The sequence below is a fragment of the Camarhynchus parvulus genome, chromosome 18 (genome assembly GCF_901933205.1).
Source record: "Camarhynchus parvulus chromosome 18, STF_HiC, whole genome shotgun sequence".
In the NCBI taxonomy this organism is placed as follows: Eukaryota; Metazoa; Chordata; class Aves; order Passeriformes; family Thraupidae; genus Camarhynchus; species Camarhynchus parvulus.
The window spans coordinates 8,023,453-8,043,984 of NC_044588.1; the positions used below are offsets into that span (position 1 = coordinate 8,023,453).

Consider the following 20,532-nt stretch of genomic DNA (forward strand, 5'->3'; position numbering starts at 1 on the left):
TCTGATGGATATAACTTTTTATTTACGTATTTCTCATTAACAGCTAAATTTCATTACTGTCTAACTCTCCTTTTCTTTTTTTTTGTTTTTGGTTTGTTTTTTTTTTTAACAGATCAACTGTGTGACTTTCCCCCACCCTGACGTAATGCCAGAGCAGCAGTTGCTGAAACCTTCAGAGTGGAGCTACTGTGATTATTTCTGGGTAAGTGGGCAGCCAGCCACATGCCACATGCAGCTCCAGAGCTTCCAAGAAAGTGGAATAAACAGCTTGATTTGTGGTACAAGGTAAAGGAGAATTTGGGCTGAGATACAGTGTGTTCAGGGAGTACCACAGAAACATCTGAGATGTGGCTGATCCATCAGAGAAAGAAAGGCAAGGGCAGTTCTCAGGAGATGGATTTGCTCAGGAAATAGGGAGGATGTAGGAGAAGCCACATATTTCAAAATACCACAGGCAAAAGGGCAGTGCAGGAGGAAAGGAATAGAATCACACAATCCCAGACTGGCTTGGGTTGGAAGGGATCTTAAAGCTGCCCTGTCCCATGGGCAGGAACACCTCCCACTGTCCCAGGCTGCTCCAAGCTCCATCCAGCCTGGCCTTGCACACTTCCAGCGATCCAGGGGCAGCCTCAGCTGCTCTGGGGCCTCCCCACCCTCACAGGGAACAATTCCTTCCCAATCTCCCATCCATGCCTGCCCTCTGGCAGTGGGAGCCATTCGCTGTGCCCTGTCCCTCCATGCCTTGTCCCCAGTCCCTCCCCAGCTCTCCTGGAGCCCCTTTAGGCACTGGAAGGGGCTCTGAGCTCTCCAGGCTGAGCAGCCCCAGTTTCTCAGCCTGTCTCCAGAGCAGATGTGTTCCAGCTCAGTGGCCTCCTCTGGACTCACCCACCAGACCCACAGGCTCATGGATAGCAAAGTGGCTGGCAGGGAATGTGATTTCAGTGTTCCCAGAGCCTGAGAGCCAGGGATGCACAAGGAAGCAGGGGATGCCCCTTCTAAAGCAAGTTAAAAACTCTTTGTTAAATTGTACAGCTCCCTCCACAGGGTATTCCAGAGGTCAGATAATGAATGCATGCTTTGTAGGGTGAGGTTTGTGAAGGACAGGCCAATTTACAGCTTGAGCAGTTGTAATGCAGCCTGGAGCATGCAGAGTCTTCCATGGCTGGTTCTGTGTGTGCCCCCTTGTGCTCAGGTCTGTGCTCAGGCTCCTGAGTCACATGAAAATGATGCTGTAGTCCTTGGAGTGTGGAGCTGATAGAAAATGATAGAAAATGGTCTTCCAGTGGAAAACTTCCCTTCCACCTAAATATTTTTCCGGGCAGTGAGAGGAAAACCACAATGGAATGAACAAATACTACAAATGGAATCAGCAATGAAGCTTTTAGGAATCTCATGTGTGTTTTTAGTTACTGGTTATTGAAGTGTTTCCCTTTGAAAAAAGAGTGTCAGTGTTGGAGGCCCAGCAGAATGTCCCCTTAGTGCTGATGGCAGGGCATTGCTAAAATACACTGAAAAAAAATACACGTATTTGAAAATGGTCATGTTACCACAAAATTTCTTCAGTTCCTTCCAGTCTTCTGATCCCAGTGGGCCCTAAATCATGAATGGTGTACAGACAGATTTTTTTGCATGTGTCTCACAGAAGTTCCTGCCCTGTTTGGTCCTCTGTGTTCAGGCTCAGCCAGTGCTTGGTTCCCTGGCTTGGTCACATCTTGATTTCAGTGAAACTCTACTTAAAGCTCCTTCCTTCTTGCAGACTTTTATCCTCCCATAACTCTGCTTGCAGGAATTTCCTCTTGGGCCTTGTCATGCTCTGCCTACAGCTCCTTCTCCTTCCTCCATCATGTCCACTTCTCCCCCTGTCCCAGCCTGCTGGCGTCTGGCAGGGCATCCTGCCAGTCTCCTGCTTTGGTTAATCTGGCATTTCCCTCTGGCTGCTTGTGCAGCACGTGGGGGATCAGAGCCAAACCTGCAGCACTGAGGGAGATGTTCTCTGAGAGTTTGGCTGTTGGAAGAGGGTAAGAAATGAAATAGGGAAGCAGAGAGAAAAATGTGTTGGTTCTTGAAGCCTGGGGAGCAAGGGGCAGTGTGAGAAACAGGCAGTGAGGGATGGGATGTGTGGTGACAATCTGTGGGATGAGTGTGCCTTGTTTTACAGCAGATTTGTGCAGACTGGCTCCGTTTTCCTTAGTACAAATCACAGGTGAGCTTGGCAGGCTGCTAAGGTGTTTCAGGGCTGGAAGGAGCAGCCCTGTCCTCCCCTCTGCCCCAGGAGTGTTCCCTTGTTCCGGGGCTCCTGCTTTGGGCAGGCTGAGCCCTTGGGGCTGACCTTACCCAGCTGTGAAGGGTGCTGGGCAGAAATGACAGCAGGGCTGCTGCTTTGGCCCCACAGCATCCTTTGCTGGCTGAAGATAATTGTAAAGCTTCTCTTTTTAAATAAAAAAAAAAAAAGGAGCAGGAGAGTGTTGGGCAATTTCTTTGAGAGGGTCTGAGGTGCTGGAGCCACAGCTGCTCTCAGGGAAGGGTTCCTCAGGCACCACTGCTGGGAGCCACATCTCTGTGGGTTTGGCCTGAAAAGCTTTTTGTTGAACTTCCTTTTATTTCTTTCAGGCAGATAAGAAGGACTCCCAAGGGAACAACACAGTGTCAGGATTTGAAATTCTTCTTCAGAAGCAGCTTAAAGGGAAACAAATGCAGAAAGAAATGGCAGAGTTTGTTCGAGAAAGGTAATTAGCCCTTGGCTATCAAATTAAATATTTATTGCAATTGTTCTTTCCCCAATTTCGATATTCCTTAAATATGTTAAAGCTTAAACTGCATAAAGGGTTTGCTACAAGTTCTTAATGAAGATTTAATATTTCTTTAGTGTTCATCCATACTTTCCAGGTTTCTCCAGCTCTCACTTGTCTGAGCTGTATTGCACAAAGGCTGCCTGTTCAGAGGGAGCCAAGAAGGTTTTAAGCTGCAAATTCAAGGAAAAAGCATAAACAGGAGAGAAGCAGAGTGGAGGTGATATTTAGAAGGGAAATATTTTGTCTGAAAAGTACAGAAGCAATTTGTTCACATGGCAGCATAGGCACAGTTTCCTAGAGGAAGATTTAAAAAGACATCACTTTGAGCTTTGGTAATAGAACCAAAGGATGGTTTGGGATGGCAGGGACATTAAAGATCATCTCATTCCAGCCTCTTGCCATCTGTAAGTGCAGGGACACCTCCCACTGTCCCAGGGACACCTCCCACTGTCCCAGGCTGCTCCAGCCCCAGTGTCCAGCCTGGCCTTGGGCACTGCCAGGGATCCAGGAGCAGCCACAGCTGCTCTGGGCACCTGTGCCAGGGCCTGCCCACCCTCACAGGGAACAATTCCTAATTCCCAGCATCCCATCCAGCCCTGCCTGGGTCATTCCGAAGCCATTCCCTGTGTCCTGTCCTTCCATCTCTTGTCCCCAGTCCCTCTCCAGCTCTCCTGAGCGCCTTTAAGCACTGTCAGAAGCTCTGAGCTCTCCCCAGAGCCTTCTCCTCTCAGGGTGCAGTTCAGTTGGGCAGAACTTGCAGACAGTTGCTTAATTTATAATTTGTTTTGTTTCACCCTTTTTTTCATGCTAGGGATGTGGCAGCAGTGGGAAAATGCAAAGTGTCACAGGGAATAATGATGAGCAAATACATTCTCATGAGGTTTCTGTAGCCTTTGACATCAGATAATCCAAGAGGCAGCTACAGTGTGACCAGAGGTAGAAGAAAGAACCACCTGGAACCTTAAAAATGCAGTTGAGAAATAGGAATGCTAAGGGAGAGGATGGGAAGGCAAGCAGAATTATGATAGCAAGGGAAAAGAGGGGGAAGCTGCTTCAAAGGAAGTAATATATAATGAAATTTGACAGAAATAAAAGCAGGAGGCATTCAAGAGGAAAGGAAAGTTGGTGTGAAATTAGAGAGCAGCTCTGACACTGGGGAGGCGTGGCTGTCCTCAGCAGAGGAAGAGGGAGGCATGCTGGAGAGGAAGGAAAAGACCCACTGTGTGCTGGAAACAAAAAAGGTTGGGAATTGAGTGTGAAGAGAGTGTGGATGGGAGTTACAGAAAGATTATTACATTTTTCATCTGTTTGTAACAAAGGATCAGGAGTGTTCTGTGTGGAGAAGGGGGAGGATGGTGTTAAACTGGAGGGAAATCCATGGAAACAACTCAGACCATCAGGGGAACCTCAGCTAAGAGGGCTGAAATACTCATAAGGTTTTCCTGATGACCATCAGGTGCCTTAGGGAGCACAAGACCACATTTAACTGGGAATTTTTGTGTCCAGAAAAATTCTCTTTGTACAGTCAGCCTGCTGGAGGTGAGTTCAGGCAGCTATTAAAACCAGCCCTTCAATAGGAAGCTGCTATAAAACATGATAAGCTGATTTCTTCCTCAAATACCCAACAAGAGGGAAGCTGGCTGCAATTTAGTTTATCAGGTAGTTGATTTTACAGGAGCTTCTTGTATATATGATCTCAGACTGAGCAATTACATGTTCATTCAGTTCTTGTTGGCAGAGGTGGGGTTATAAAAGTCAAATAAAGTCCCAGACTTTGACTTTTAGGAAGACAGACCTCAAGAAAGGAAGGAAGGTTATTAATAAATATACCGAACTGAAAAATCCAGGGTGTTGGTGTGAAAGAAGGTATTACTTTAAATCAAAAGTGAAAATAATGTCTAGAATTTGCATTCAGGAAAGGCTCCAAAACACCAGAAAATCTACAGACTGCCCTGAGAAGCACCAGGTATAAGGAATAGTGTTTCCATTAGCAAATTGTTTCCATTATTCACTTTTTAATTAAGCAGTGCTATGTTTCAAAAATGTAAGTTAAAAAGCAGATTATTTAGCTTCAGCCATGCTCACCAGATCCATATGTGCACCTTTCACTGTTTGTCTGAGTAATTTATGGAAGATTTCTGCAGTTTTTGCACTACAGGAAAAATAATTATGCTTCTGTTGTCTGATAATTTCATTGTTCCTTCCTAATGTGGAGGAACAGTGTAAAAAGACTCAGGCAGAATCTTCCCTCAGTGGGAATCATGGAGCTGTCTGTCAGATCTCCTCTACCACCTTTTCTCCCTGTTCCCCCTGTTGTCTTAATCTATTTAGTTTCTTCTTGCATGGCAGTCACATCAGATCATCTTTGCCTCCTTTTGAAGCTCTCTAGTTTTTCTTCGTCCACCATAATATGTCATGACTGAAATTATTTGAGTGTGGGCACCAAAAGTACTTCTTTTTATCTCAAATGTGCCCCACAAAAGGGCACTTGCTCAACCAGCTCCTGCAAAGGGGCCTGCCAGGAATACCCCACCTTCTGAGGCTGTGTGGATGGACAAATAAAGACACTTCAGAGCAGGTTTTGTGCATAGCTGGCACAGAATCAGTTTTTCTAACCAGGGGCCACACAGCTCTCTCAGAAATGTTCTGTTGAGCAAGCTGGGTTGAAAACCAGTGAACAGACAAGTGTTTGCTGTGCCTGGGAGCATGTGCACCTTGCAGTTGTTTCACTGGCAGCAGAAGATGGTTTCAGGCAGGATTTCCATCACCTCTGCACCAGCAGTGGCTCATTCCTCCCTGCTGGGCTGTGTGGCAACCCCTTTCTGTCACAGACACGTTTTATGAAAAATCCTTTCCTTCAGGATTTTTTCTCCTGAGAAGCTGAGAGGCCTCAGGAACAAAATGTAAACAATGGTTATCTGCTGCTGTGTAATGCAACAGGTGGGTCTGTGATTGGTCTCATGTGGTTGTTTCTAATTAATGGCCAATCACAGTCAGCTGGCTCAGACTCTGTCAGACACAGACGCTTTTGTTATCATTCCATTCTTTTTCTATTCTTAGCCAGCCTTCTGATGAAATCCTTTCTTCTATTCTTTTAGTATAGTTTTAATGTAATATATATCATAAAATAATAAATCAGCCTTCTGAAACATGGAGTCAGATCCTCGTCTCTTCCCTCACCCTCAGACCCCTGTGAACACCATCACACCTTTCCTCCTCTGCTCCCTTGCCCCTGGCAAGCTCAGCTCCTGTTCCTGGTGCCTCCAGGTGGGTGAAGACCAGGACAGGGCAGGGAGTGAGAGAAGGGGCTGCACCAGCCATGTGCTGGTGCCAGAAGCTGCTGCCACATCTCTGCCACGATTGTCACCCATCACAGGGAGCAGGAAGCATTTGGTGTCCTCGAGAAAGGTGCACTTCAGCCCCTCCAAATCTCAGTTGGGTTTTTCCTGGGTGGCTGCACTCCTTCATTTTTGCCTCAAGGATGTGCAGCCTCACATTTCACAGCAGACTGAAGCACGTGCTCCTGGTTTTGCAGACAGCAGAAACACAGCAGAAACACTCTGTCCTTGTTACTTGCTCTCCAGAACTGGAGCTTCTTCAGCTAATTTTGTCTCACATGCCGTCCTGCATACAGCCCTGCTCTTGCCTCTGCATTTTTAGCATATGGGGGGAGAAGACTGCTCATCAAACTGGTGCTGCCAAGCCCTGGAGACTGAAAGGAAAATTCCTGTGGCAAAATCTGTTAAAATGCAGAGAATTTCTTCAAATTATGTGTGTGGGTTTCTGCCTTAAAGCTTACTTACTGCTGTCTTTTTATTTTCTCTCTGTGTGTATGTGAGTGTAGGATAAAGATTGAGGAGGAATATGCTAAGAACCTGTCCAAACTGTCTCAGAATTCCTTGGCTGCTCAGGAAGAAGGGTAAGTGTGTCTCTGTGACTTTCACAGAAGACGAATTTTAATATAAAAGGCATTTCTCCCACGCAGGTACAAGTAATTTTCCCCAGCTCGTTCCCTCTGAGTAGAGGTTTATTTAGATTAGCGCCCTGGGCATGTTAGGGAAGATGGAATTGCTTCAGAGTTGTTTGTTTGGGGTTTTTTTAGGTTGTTAGTGAGAAGTTTTTTAGGAATATATGTATAAAATGTTGCATTTCCAGTCAGGTTTATATGCTGTCCTTGTAGGCAGGACTGGTTCCTTCCAGGATTAGCATGTGTGTGTACTAAAGTACTTTGAAAATGGAAGAATATATACATATATAAAAAAAAAAATATATATATATACTACTGAGAGTAGCTGTGTAAGGTCAATGCTGGTACAATCAGAGCAGCACAGACAAGAGGGAGGACAAAGAAGTCTCTTCTCATCAGGGTTCTGGCACTTCAAGAAAAGCACCAGACTGCTGCTTATTTCCAACATTTTCACACTTGGGAAGTTATTAGGAAGACATTAGGCAGTGCAGTTCAGCCTGAATTGCAGTTCTTCAGTAACAATGCCAAGGCACCACTCCTAAAGGATCAGAACTTGGTGGCTCTGCCTGTTTCACCACAAACCCTCTGAGTGCTGAAGTCCAAAGCTGGAAATGACTGTCCTCACCTTTGCACAGTGTGTTTCTGCCAGCACTGAAGCTGCATGAGCTGTTTTGCTCAGCTTCCAGGAGGCAAGGACAGAAATTGCAGGAGGATAACTGGGCTGTTACTGCCCTGAGCCCCTACAGTGGCAGTGGTTTCTGTCCTCCTTTCTCCTTAGGGCTGGATGCTCAGCTGATCTAGCAAAGCTAAACCCACTTCCTCTCACATCTTCCTTCCACTTTCTCCTACCCCCAATGGGAAAAGGAGGGAATGACTGAAAAAATGAAAGGGAAGGGAACAAAGTAGGTGAAAAGAGAGGGAATGAGCACTCAAGGCTAAGAAAAGTTGAAGTAGGGAACTGGAAGGAGCGTGGTGCAGAGTGCATGGAGCTGAGAGCAGGGTCCAGTGGTGCTCTCCCTGCATCAGATAACAGGGGTAGTGGCAGTGGGAGAGGACCTCAGGGAAGGAGGAATATTGGGAGCACTTCTGTAGGTGTATCTAAGTTGTTTAGCTGATAAACACCAAATTTGAGGACTCAAGGCCTTGCAGCAGCATCAGAGGTGACAGATCATTAGTTTGAGATTGCGGGTGACAGGTGATTTTTCAGGCTATCAGGAGCAGTCAAATCTCATTATCCTTGGAAAGGGGATAGGAAAGAGAAGGAGCCAGAAATTGTAGATCGCTCAGCTTTATTTAACCTGTGCAAAGTGGTGGAGTAAACCGTCAAACTTCCACTTAGGGGAAAAATTAGATGCAATTGTTGTATATGCATAGAGAGCCATGCCAAGCCAACCTAAATTCCTTCAGTGATGGAGTAAAAGAGTAGGTCAAGCCTCACAGCTCTTAATTTAGTATTGCTTTTTGTGATGGGAGATTCTCGTAGGCAGACAAGAGAAATGGTGGCCTAAATAAAGCTTAATGTGCAACAAACTAGGTAGGAAAAACCCACTGCTTACAGAAACTAAACTGCAGAAAGTTGCTGAGGAATGAGATCCCAAAGGGTTTGTCCTAAGTCCAGGGGGTTTTAAAATGTTTTTGTAATGAACGACTATGATAGAGGAAATGATGGATTTACTGTATCCAGAGATGTGACAAAGCTAGGGGGTTCGGTATGTGTAACTTGAGGAAAAGGTTGCAATTCAGAATTCTTGTGTTAAAATTGAGAAATTAACTGAAAAAAAAAAAAGATGCATTTTAATGAGGACAAAGCAGCGGGTTTTATACTTTCACAGGATGTGAAAGATACAGTTACATAACACTTTGTGGGAGAAGGATCTGGCTATAGTGAATCACAAGCTTATTCATCAACAACTTCATGCTGTTGTCTAAAAAGGCAATCACATTGAAATATGTAGAAGAAAGAGTGTCTGATACAAAATAATCTGTTACCAGTTTAGCCCCTGGAGTTGCACTGTTCTGGGGACAGTGTAGTTTTGGTTATGATGCTTTAAGAGGAGTCTGGGCTGTCATAGAGAGTCTGGAGGAGTGTGCCTCAGCTGCCACTGTCCTGGAAATAATCTGAAAGAAAAAGACAACAGAGAAATTTTCAAGTGCTGAAAAGCTTCTCTGAGACTTTTCACCTGAAGTGAAAATCTGCTCTCTGAAGTAGGGTGTAAAGTAGAAGAGGCAGAAAAAACTGCATTGGTGAAAACTTTGTTATGGTGAGGATAAGATACTGAAGGGTCTTGTTTAGGAGGCTCTGGTGTCTCTGTAAGTGGAGATTGCCATGAGCTGGGTTTTCAAAGATCTGCTGCAAACAGTGCCAACACAATTCTACCTTGGTCACAAAAGATTGGTTGTTTTCTCAGATTTCTGTTACACTTTTCCATGATTTTGCTGATCAAATTTGGTACAGAGTGTTGTGCCAGATTTCTCTGACAGATCCCACAAGGAAAGGTGGGGAAGGGACTGATCATTGTCCTGCTCTTCCTTCAGCACACTGGGAGAAGCTTGGGCTCAGCTCAAGAAGAGTTTAGCTGATGAAGCAGAGGTTCATCTCAAATTTTCTTCTAAGGTAAATGATTCTTTCTTTTCCAAAGATTTTTGCCCTGAATTGGTGGGCCTCTCCCTTCAGTGCCTGTTAGTGGGGGAAATACACAGGCATGTGGTACAAATTTAGAAGAATTAATAAGTTGGTGAACAAACTTACTGAAACTCTGTCCCAGCTTCCTCCCAATCAGTTTATTTAGTCTACCTGCTGAGTAAATTAAAACACATCTAGCTTTAATTTTTCATAAAAAAAAGTGAAACTGATTCTAGATGTTGTTCACCTGGACTCTTGTGTTCCAGCCAGTAAATTGAGCTAGTGCTTGTACACTTCACTTCTGCAAAGGAAGAAATGAAAAGCAGTATTTGGCTTCTCAACAAGAATCTACTCTACCTCTCTGGAAGAAAGAGAACCAGAATTCTGGCTTTTTTTGTACCATTAACCTTTCTCAAAACTCTGCTGGGAACATCATGTTATTTTGGGGTTTTATCTCAAGCGATGCCCAAGGAGATTTCTTTTATAAATTATGGTATTTATCTGGGTTTTTTCCACAACATGTGACATGCTCCTGAATCCTGTTGCATTCTGTTAACCTCTGTGGGTGTTCAAGTTCAATTCAGTGGCAGATACCTCAGCACAACAGCCATGTTCTGGAGGAAAATTATAGCTCTGCACCATTTGTAAGCAATTCAGCAGAGGTTACTCAGGCAACCAGCTGCTGCCTTGGTAACCCACTGCTCTGCCTTAAACTTCGACATCAGGGCTGTAATTAGTGAAATACTTTTTGCTCCCCATTGTCCTCCTGTATTGTTTTCCAAAAGGAAGAAATGCACCTTGGAGTGATGTGTGTGTGTAGGCAGGCCAGGTTGAGAGGGGCCTTTTCCATTATTTTACTTCTCCGTAAACTCTGCACAGAAACTCCTGTAGCATCCTCCAAATCCTTCCCACTGTTTGTGTGCAAACAACACGTGGATGTGGCACTTTAGGGGCTGGGTTTAGTGGTGGACCTGGCAGCCCTGGGTATTGTATTTGCCAGGAAATGCCTGATGAAGGCAGGAATGATGAATCTGACTCCATGTTCTCAGAAGGCTAATTTATTACTTTATTATATTAAAGAATACTGTACTATACTAAAGAATACAGAAAGGGTACTTACTAAATGTTAAAAATATAATAATAATAATAATAATAATAATAATAATAATAATAATAATTATTATTATTATTATTATTATTATTATTATTATTATTATTATTATTATTATTATTATTATTATTATTATTATGCTCGTGACTCTTTCCAGAGTCTTAATACAGCTTGGCCCTGATTGGCCAAAGAGTGAAAACAACTCACACCAGAATCCGATGGAACAATCACCTGTGGGTAAACAATCTCCAAACACATTCCACATGAGCACAACACAGGAGAAGCAAATGAGATAAGAATTGTTTTCCTTTTTCTCTGAGGCTTCTCAGCTTCCCAGGAGAAAAATCCTGGGCAAAGGGATTTTTTCAGAGAATGTGAATCCCACACCTGGGTTGATGATGGGACTTGATGATCTTGGAGGATTTTTCCAGCTTAACGATTCTGTGGTTCTGTGAAGAGCCATGAATTGCTGCCTGGCTCCTCAATTCTTCCTCTGTTTTCATTGCCAGCTCCAGAGCGAGGTGGAGAAACCCCTGCTGAACTTCAGAGAGAACTTCAAGAAGGACATGAAGAAGTGTGACCACCACATCGCAGACTTGCGGAAGCACCTGGCCAGCCGCTACACGGCTGTTGAGAAGGTGGGAGCAGGAGCAGCATGCAGGCTTTGAGCCAAACCAGACTGCTGGTTTGAGCAGAGCAGCTGCCCCTTGGAGACTTTCAGTTCTGTCACAGCTGTTCCTGCTGAGGGCTTTCACTGGTTATTGAAATTAGGGCACCCCTGACGCAGGGAATGATTGGTATCTGACTCCATTGATTCCGAAGGCTGAACAATTGCTTTATTAAACGATATTATATTACATTATACTGTACTATTTTAAAGACTACAATTCTTACTATTCTTTATAAGACTACTATTCTTTAGTATTCTTTGTATACTACAAAGAATACTAAAGAATACTAAAAGATACTAAAGAAAACTTGTGACTGAGACAGCCAGGACCCAGTTTTGAGTGATTGGCCAAGGAAACAAAACAATCTCCAGCAGAATCTAATTGACAAATCACTTCAGGTAAACAATCTTCTTAACACATTCTACATGTGCAAAACAACAGGAGCGGCAAGTAGAGATAAGAATTGTTTTTCTCTTCTCTCTGTGCTTCTCCAGGAAAAAACTGAGAGAGAGAATTACATCTCTCTGTTCAGAGAATGTGAATGCCACAACTGTTAGCTGTGCTTTGCCCAACCCCAGAAATAATTTGGTGTTTAGCTGAGATCTGGGAATTGGGGGGCAAACATCCTACTGCTGAAGTGGCTTTTTAGTTCATCCTCCCCTTGCCAGCTTTGGGCAATAAATTTGATGCAAATACTTCTTATTAGTGTGCATCTGTTGTCCTCAAAATTTAGACCACCTTGCCTTTGAATAGCAGCAGGGTCAGGTCAGAGGCTCACCTGGCTGAGTGGCCAAAAGCAGCTGGACCCTGGCCTGGCAAATCACAAACCAGAAGAAACATCCTCACTGAAAAAAACCCCACAGTAGCAGCAGCACTCAGTAATGGGCTGATGTGACACCAACCAGGAGGTGGCTGAGGTTGTGGTGCAGGGAGTTAGACCCACAAAATGTGATCTCCTGGCAGCAGCTGGCAGAAATGGGGATGCTTGTGCCTCAGCTGCCAAATTGTATCCTCGTAAGTTTGCTTTTGGGTGTAAATTGGAAAGGAAAATACCATTCCCAGTCATCCCCAAAGCTGTTTGTGCTTTCATTAAAGCTCAGCAGGAGTTCCCCAGGGACAGAACTATGGCAGGATACACAAGGTCCTTAGGCTGAGTGTCTGCAAGGAAGGCATTTTTCTGCAAAACACCCAGTTCTTCACACTCCTATCTGCAAAGCAATTCAGTAGCAATATTGGGAGTAGTGAATTAGGAATAACCCTGGGAAGAAGGGAAGAGCTGTGACTGTAGTGCCTGTGGAGCACTCAGCCCTCACAGATTGCTCTCCTGCAGCTCCCTCTCCAGACCTGCAGGACCCACCAGGGCCTCAGAACTGCACATGGAAAAAATTCCAGGAATGCTTCAGCAGAGCTGTAACATTTAGGCTGGTGTGACTGTAAAAAACTGCAAGGTTCTAAGAAAATACAGTCATCCAAATTAGTTTGAAACACTAGTACAGTGTAAAGAAGAAATGTGACATGTTTTATACCAAATCCATGCAAAACAAGTGATTTTTATAGATTTATCAGCCTGCATGTAACAATGTTTATTTGTTAAGGTACTTTACTAATTTACATGTATAATATATATTTGTACTGATAAATCAGGTTTTAACAGCTTGAAGAACTTCTAAGTAGTTGAAGTCATCAGTTGTAACCAGGCCTCAGGTTCTTGATTTCTTCTGTTGGCATGAACCTGGATAAGTTTTTCTGAATGAAGTCCCTATTGTTAGTTGGTTGTACATTGAATCCAGAACTTATTTAAAGACAAATTCTGTAAGATGCTTGAAAACTTCAATGATTCAGATCCTAAGAAAAGTGAATGGAAGAGGTGTCCTGGTAATGATGCTGTTTAATTCATTTGAAAGAGGCTCCAGCTCTCTTTTCTTCCAGAAACAATGAGAAAGCTGTTAAGAAACAGGAGAGCCTGATGATGCCATTACTCCTTTGCCTTTTTGAGACTCTGTGAAGAGTTCAGAGGCATTTGTGATTTGTTGGTGGTGACCCCTTTGTGGTCACAGGACACTTTTGTGAACTCCATGGTGTTGTAAGAGCCTGAATCCCTGTTAGGACCCGGTTCCATGCACAGTTGTTGACTCCTTGCTGAGAACCACTTGTGTAAAGGACTCCTAGGTGGCTGAAAGCAGCTGCCAGAGCTTCTTCTCTGTAACTTCTGACTCTTCCTTATTCCTCCAAGGCCCGGAAAGCCTTGACAGAGAGGCAGAAGGATCTGGAAATGAAAACACAGCAGCTAGAGGTGAAACTCAGCAACAAGACAGAAGAGGAAATCAAGAAGGCCAGACGGAAGTCCACCCAGGCAGGTGAGTACCTGTGTCTGTCAGCACACAGCAAGAGCCAGGAGGAATCCATCCATCCATCCATCCATCCACGTGGTGCTTGGTTTTCATGTTGTAAAAACAAAGTCTGTTGTATTTGCAGGGACCCCCGTGGCAGGGAGGAATGATGAATTTGACTCCATGTTCTCAGAAGGCTAATTTATTACTTTATGATACTATATTATATTAAAGAATACTATACTGTACTAAAGAATACAGAAAGGATACTTACAGAGGGCTAAAAAGATAATAATGAAAACTCGTGACTCTTTCTAGAGTCCTGACATAGCTTGGCCCTGATTGGCCAGTGAGTGAAAACAACTCACAGCAGAATCCAGTGAAACAATCTCCAAACACATTCCACATGTAAGCAAAACACAGGAGAAGCAAATCAGATAAGAATTGTTTTCATTTTTGTCTGAGGCTTTTCAGCTTCCCAGGAGAAAAATCCTGGGCGAAGGGATTTTTTCAGAAAATATAAATGCTACAAAAGTCAAAGGGAACCATGCTACAGATCTGTGTGATGTTAAATCCTCAGAAGAAACAAGCCTAGTTTTTCTGACTCAGATGTCACAAATTATCGATAATTGAGGTGAGAACAGCAAAAGTAGGGTGAGTTATCTGTCTCATGAAGGTGTCCTTAGGTTACTGAATGTTTGTGAACTTACAAAGTCAGATTCAGAGAAGCTTAGCTGAGGGTGTTTCTTCCATAAATCACAGTTCCTTCCTTGGTTCATTCCTAAATCACACTCACCCACAACTTGGTGGGTGCCTATTACACTTACTATTACTGTCTTTTTCCTTGAAAGTGATGTTTTTGGTTTTTTCCCTCTGCTACTCAGTGACTAAAATAATTTCTCTTCTAGGAATACTGAGGATATAGTAGTGTGTGCTGTCCTGTACTGAGGATAAGCCAGTTGCTGTGACCTGTGCATGTTTTACAGAGGCTCAAGTCGCATCTGCAGGATCCATCAGGAACTTTTTTGAGATCTGCAGAGCTGATACATGCAGCTCAGTTAGTACCTTGGCTGAAAATAAGTTTTAGCTAGGCCTTCATGTTTCGTCCCTTCAACAAGGGCTGTTCCTTGGCAGAGTAGTCCTTCAGAGTTCTGAGGATTTTAAAACTTCAGGACAGGTGTCGGGACTTTAAGGAGTCTGGGAAGAGTCCCTGGCAGTGGGACCATGTCCACAGGCAATCATTTGAGGAGAAAGAAAAGTTATGATTTAACTACAGGAGGCTCTGTAAGAGATGTTCTTTATCACCTGAAAATTCACCGTCTCTCTTTGTTCCTTGGTTCCTTTAGAAATTGTTTATAATCAATTTTTATTGAACAAGCAAAGAGGAGCTGAAGATCAGAGAAGGAAAGAGAAATTGAGCCTCATTTAAAGAACAAAGAGAATTTCCTAGCTGCAAAGCAGCAATCTTTGAAAATTGCTTTCCAGATTTGCCACCTGCTCTTTCCCCCTCCATCAGTGCAGAGTCCTGCAACAAAGAAAAAACAATGGAAAGAACTGCAGCTTGTTGTGTTATTGCCCTGATCACAGAAGGAGCTCAGCTGGAATTGGGCATCTCCAGAGGCTGTAGAATACATGAGTGTGACGGAGGTCACAAGGGGTTTCAGGTTGAAGGAAGAGACGTAGATCTGACTCCATGATCAGAAGGCTTGATTTATTATTTTATGATATATACATCTATTATACTATACTAAAAGGAAAAAGCAGGAGAGCTTTTCAGAAGCTGCTAACCTAAGAATAGAAAAGTAAAGAATGAAAACAAAGGAGCTTTCTCCGACTCTGTCGGAGAGAATTCAGTCCTGGATTGGCCACTAGCTACAAACATCCCAGATGGGCCAATCCAGATGGACCCGTTGCATTCCACAGCAGCAGATAACCTATTGTTTACATCTTGTTGCTGAATTTCTCAGCTTCAGCAGGAAAAATCTCTGAGAGGGGATTTTTCATAAAAGAAATGTCTGTGACACATGCAGCTGCAAATCTGCATCCCTTCATCCAACAGCTGGGGCCTGCTGCATCCCTCCCCTTTGAGACAGACACCCCTTAGACTGCAGTCTCACCTGCAGAGTGCTGCCCTGCAGTTCCATAACTCACCATTGTTGATTTCCCATTTTAATTGCTTTAGTTTTCAAATACAACTTTCCGTCTATGGCTTTTTTTTTTTTTTAACTGAATGAACTTGCCTTTTTTATATTTCTGGGCATTTTGTAAAATACTACTTTTAATGCTTACATTTTTCTTTCAAAATCTATTCATTCTCACCCCAGTCACCTGCTTTCTTGCCATACATCAGGTGCATGCATTTAGTTGAAATGTTGGTCTATGTAGCACAACTCCTCTGAGCTCCACCAGGGTTCATCTTCAAATCCTTGGGGTCTACAGAACCTGACCTGCACTTTCTTTCTGAGCTCTGGCTGGACAAGACTGATGTGTTGCTGCCTTCTCTCTTTCAGGGGATGACCTGATGCGCTGTGTGGATCTTTACAATCAAGCCCAGTCCAAGTGGTTTGAGGAGATGGTGACCACCACTCTGGTGTGTAACATCTAAAACTACCCTTGCAGAATTGTCATGGCCTCCAGTATTCATCATTCACAGCTAGTTCAGTGCAAAGCACTGGGGAAAATTGGGTGATAAATCTCACATTGTTTATCCTGCTCTCAGTCCTAAGAAAAGCTCACCAGTAGGGGAAAGAGGAAATAATTGTTTCTTTACAGAAGGCATTAAACCAATTCAGGGCTGCTTAGGGGCAAGAACACTCAAATTGTCCTTGAGAAGGATGAAGTAATGCACAAGGAAAACACAGAAAAACACATGATAAATCACCAAATCCAGTTATACATTCATGAATTTTTCTGTTTCACAATTTTCTTTGAAGTCTCCCCAGAGCCATCTCTTCTACAGACTTAACAGCCCCACTTGTCTCAGCCTGGCTTGCTGCAAGCTGCCTTGGAGCATTTCTGTGGTCTCCTCTGGACTTAACCCAGAAGCTGCACATCCTTCTTGTGCTGCCACCCCCAGAGCTGGCTCCAGCTGGGATCTCACCAGAGCCTCCCCTAAGGTTTCCCCTCCAGACCCTTTTTTGTTTTTGTGGCCCTGCTTTGGATACTCTTAACAGCTTAAGGTCTTTTTTTTTTTATATATTTTCGTGCCCAAAACTGCACGCAGTGCTCAGTGCACGCAGAAGGACTAAATGCAGATTTTGGGGTATAATATCAGAATCCAGAAGAAGAGGGAGGCAGAAAATATCAGGAGGAAAGACAGAAATTATGTGCCTTTCCAACTAAAGTGTTGCTGGGTTCTGCTTACTGCCAGCTGAGCAAGGTGGAAGCTTGTCCTAGCTCATCATCTGGTGAGCTGTGCTCTGACAGGTGTCTGGTTGGAATGGGGGTGTTCTGAGCCATTCCCCCAGTGTGCTTTTTGCTGTCCCGGGGAATCACTGGAATTTCTGTAGCTAGCAATAAAACACACAAAACTTCCTGGAGGAAACAGATTCCCTCTCGCTTGCAGCATCTCTGAAGGCAGAGCCTCCACTCTCTGCCTTGGCTGTCTCAGTTTTGGAGCCTTTTGGAAAGGTTTGACCTTCTTTTCTGTTGCTAGGCTGAGATGACTGCTGTTGCTTGCTGTTTCTTATTCTTTGCAGAGCAGAGGAATGTGCAACCATAGAGTCCAGCTCCAAAGCATGACCCTGGGGCAGTATCGCACCTCCTGGCAGCCTTTTGTGTATCCTCCTTTCTCTGGGCCTCCAAGCTCAGGTTCCAGTAAAAATATGGACTTGTTTTTCTTCATGTCCAGGAGCTTGAGAGACTAGAAGTTGAAAGGGTGGAGATGATTCGGCAGCATCTGTGCCAGTACACACAGCTGCGGCACGAGACAGACATGTTCAACCAAAGTGTAAGTGTGCGCTTTTGTTTGCTCTCTGTGCCCTTCACTGCCCTCCAGCTGAGCAGAACGGTCCCTCCTGGCCTGCTCTGACTGGCTTTTGTCAGAGGATGTGGGGGAAGTGTCTGCAGCAGTGCTGTGCTGCCTCCCTGCAGTCCAGGACTCTCTGATCACGTTTCACGCAGCTCTTTCCTGAGGGAGACACAACCAGCTGAAGTACATTTGGCCAGCATGAGCCATTATTAGCTCTCCCAGCATGATGCACTACTCCATGAGGTCTTCTGTTTGTGCAGGGAAGATGCTGAATTGCTTCACTGTTGGAAAAAGGAGTGTATATATATTTTTTCCTTATTAAAAACCGGCCATTTACAAAATATTGAAGTGTGGGGGGTGCACACTGACTCAGTACAGTTGTGCCTGGTGTAAGGTGCAGGTTGCTGGACAGGAGTCAGAGGTTGCCTGGCTGCTACCTGGCACAGGAAAGCTGTCTCTGCTTCTTCAAGTCTCCCTCTCACAAGGCTGCACATCCAGACCTGTCTTGTCCATCCAGTCTCGTGTACGTGCAGCTCTCACTTGTCTGCAGATGCAGTGTAGGCATGCCCACAGCTGCTCTGCATGTCACAGCAATGACTCTCTGCTTGAAGTGTGCCCTTGACATTTGGATTCTTGTTTTCTTCATTTCAGACAGTAGAACTTGTCGATCAGTTGCTTCGGAAAGTGGATCCTGCCAAAGACAGGGAACTGTGGGTAAAAGAACACAAAACTGGAGATATCCGACCTGTGGACATGGAAATATAGACTGATCTGTGGTTGGATGTGATGAGTCCACTGAATTAAGCACGCTAACGTTTGTTTTTAAGGGTCAAAAGAGCATAGGGAAAAGGTTGTTTCACTACCAGACAGACACCTTGTAATTTATGCCTGTATGGGCTATCTCTGTTCCATTTAGTCATTACAATGGTCCTCGTTGTGCTAAGCCTTAAGCACCAGACATTCCAGGGTGAAAAAAAAAACCAGATGTGTGCTTCCCACCAGAGGTTCCCAATTGCACGCAGCTTCCAGGAGAAATCTGCTTCCTGGCACAGAACGTGCCCTGTTCTCCAGTGACTTTGTGCTCCACCCCTTGCATGACTATCTCTATCCAGTATGTTAGAACAAGCAGGCAGAGAGCCTCTGGCCAGCGAGGAGATAACTGAATATGATGCAGGAGGCAAGGAAATCCTGATCACCAATCCCAGTCTGTCACTGACTGCTCTCATGGCCATAGGCAAATCAATTAACTTTCCTGGCTCCCCCATTTATAAAATCTGTGGGTCCTGCAGCAATGTTGTGTTACATTGCTTTCATATAACACTGTCTTTCACCATGGCAGTGAAGTGATGGCCCTTCTACCAAAATCTATGGAGAAGATTCCTGTTCTTCCTGTTTTATCCTCCCTCTCAGGGATACATAAACCCATTTTCATGATTTCTGTTGTCAGCCAGTCGGTAAGTTTGAAAGTGTTACCATCACAGTTTTCAATCAGGAAAGACTTGGTTGTACTATACCTACCTCATTAGCTGTCAGAGTGCCCTCAATGACAGAAGGAGGTCGTATTCCAAGGAATAAATGAGATGTTTAAAATCTTTCCTGCTCATGCAAGGTGTTTTTCCACAGAATCTCCTTAAAAATAGCCCTCTAATAGTTTACTTGGGATTCAGGTTTAAATTTCCTTTGTTGGTTTCTTCAGGTGAATATCACAGACTTTAGGTATTTTTAATTACTGGGTTTGTCCCGTTAAATTCTGGCTTTTATCTTTTTGGAGCCTGATTTTCAAAAGTGCCATGAATGTGTGATGCTGGATTGCATTCAGTGTAGATGTAGGTGCCCAGCACTTCTGTACCATCTGAGATTTTTTTTCTGTTAACCCTTAACTGCAAACCACCAAAAATTCAACACAGCTCTTAGCAAATAGTGTTATGTAGTTTGGAGACTGGTTTTGAAAAGGTATTTGTTTTCTTCTGCTGTTATTTCTGATGGAATATTCAATGTTGCTGTTAAAATATTTTTTCAGCATTTCATACAATGCAAAGATTCTTCAGATTCTTGCTTTAGATCCAGGAGAAATCTTGATTCTCACCACTGTGGCCTTTACTCAGTGTTTGCTGTGGTCTTAGCTACAATATCCCAAATGACACTATTTCATTTGATCCACACTTTTGCTCCATTTTATCTCACTGTTACTGTCTTCTCCCCAGCCCCAGAACTGCATCCTTCTTTTGTTCTACTACTGTTCCAGGATTTTGTTCACCATCCTCCAAATGCTGGGATTGGATCATTGGGAGCCAATATTCCTCTTTACAAATACAAACTGGGACACAGAAAAGTCTTACCTGAAGCATGTTTGTAACATTGCTGCAGTGGTTATTTTTCTGGTTTATTATTTCTAAATTAATATTGCATTTTTCTATTGGTCCCTTTTTTCCAGCCATCTCTTTACCAGCGCAGGTTCATTCCTGTCTTGCAAATTCCTTCACAGCCCATCCTCTGCTGCTTTATCAACCTTTCCAAACCTTCAGCATCCTTTGCACGTTGGCAGGTGGAGTGCCATGGCTGCTGCATGCTCAGGGTCACTGCTCCTGCTGTGGCACCTCTGTGCTGCTCTTCCCCTGCACACTTGGGAATTTGGACTCTATTGGACTCTATTTTTGGTGGTGGCAGAGCTCACTGTGCTGTGAACCTCTCCTGAGCTCCTGCACAGAGCATTGCCGCACCAGCTCAGGGGTTTGGTTTGCCTGAGTGTCCTCCTTGGAATCCTCTTCTCCTTCCATTTTTCCCTCAAGCAGGGCAGTTGATGATCTCTCCTTTTTAGTTTCTGCTCATTCACTCTGCCTTATTAATTTTTGGCCATATCAGTGTGTACTTCTCTTACCTTGCACTTCAGAGGACAGGCACTTTTTTATTTTGTAAGCCACAAGTGCAGGTTGAACTTTGAAAACTTCAGTGGCCAAAATAATGTGAATACATGAAAGCTGCATTTCAGGTTTCCCCCTGTTCTTGGCTGTATTGGAAATTGAAATGAGCAATCTTGACAGTGCCTCAGCACAGTCTTGTTTTGATTG

The 20,532-nt window shown here is 44.0% G+C and overlaps 1 protein-coding gene across 4 annotated transcripts in view; it reads left to right on the top strand.

Annotated features, from left to right (window-relative positions):
* Positions 1-19,057, top strand: part of GAS7 (growth arrest specific 7) — a 72,680-nt gene extending 53,623 nt beyond the window's left edge. For all 4 annotated transcript variants that reach the window (XM_030962289.1, XM_030962290.1, XM_030962291.1 and 1 more), the window contains exons 6-14: positions 113-202; positions 2,611-2,726; positions 6,637-6,711; positions 9,295-9,373; positions 11,003-11,131; positions 13,398-13,521; positions 16,005-16,084; positions 17,345-17,443; positions 18,116-19,057. In XM_030962289.1, coding sequence (XP_030818149.1) covers positions 113-202; positions 2,611-2,726; positions 6,637-6,711; positions 9,295-9,373; positions 11,003-11,131; positions 13,398-13,521; positions 16,005-16,084; positions 17,345-17,443; positions 18,116-18,229 — 906 coding nt within the window. In that variant the 3' untranslated portion in view covers positions 18,230-19,057. The remainder of the gene's footprint in view (positions 1-112; positions 203-2,610; positions 2,727-6,636; positions 6,712-9,294; positions 9,374-11,002; positions 11,132-13,397; positions 13,522-16,004; positions 16,085-17,344; positions 17,444-18,115) is intronic.
* Positions 19,058-20,532: the final 1,475 nt, after the last annotated feature.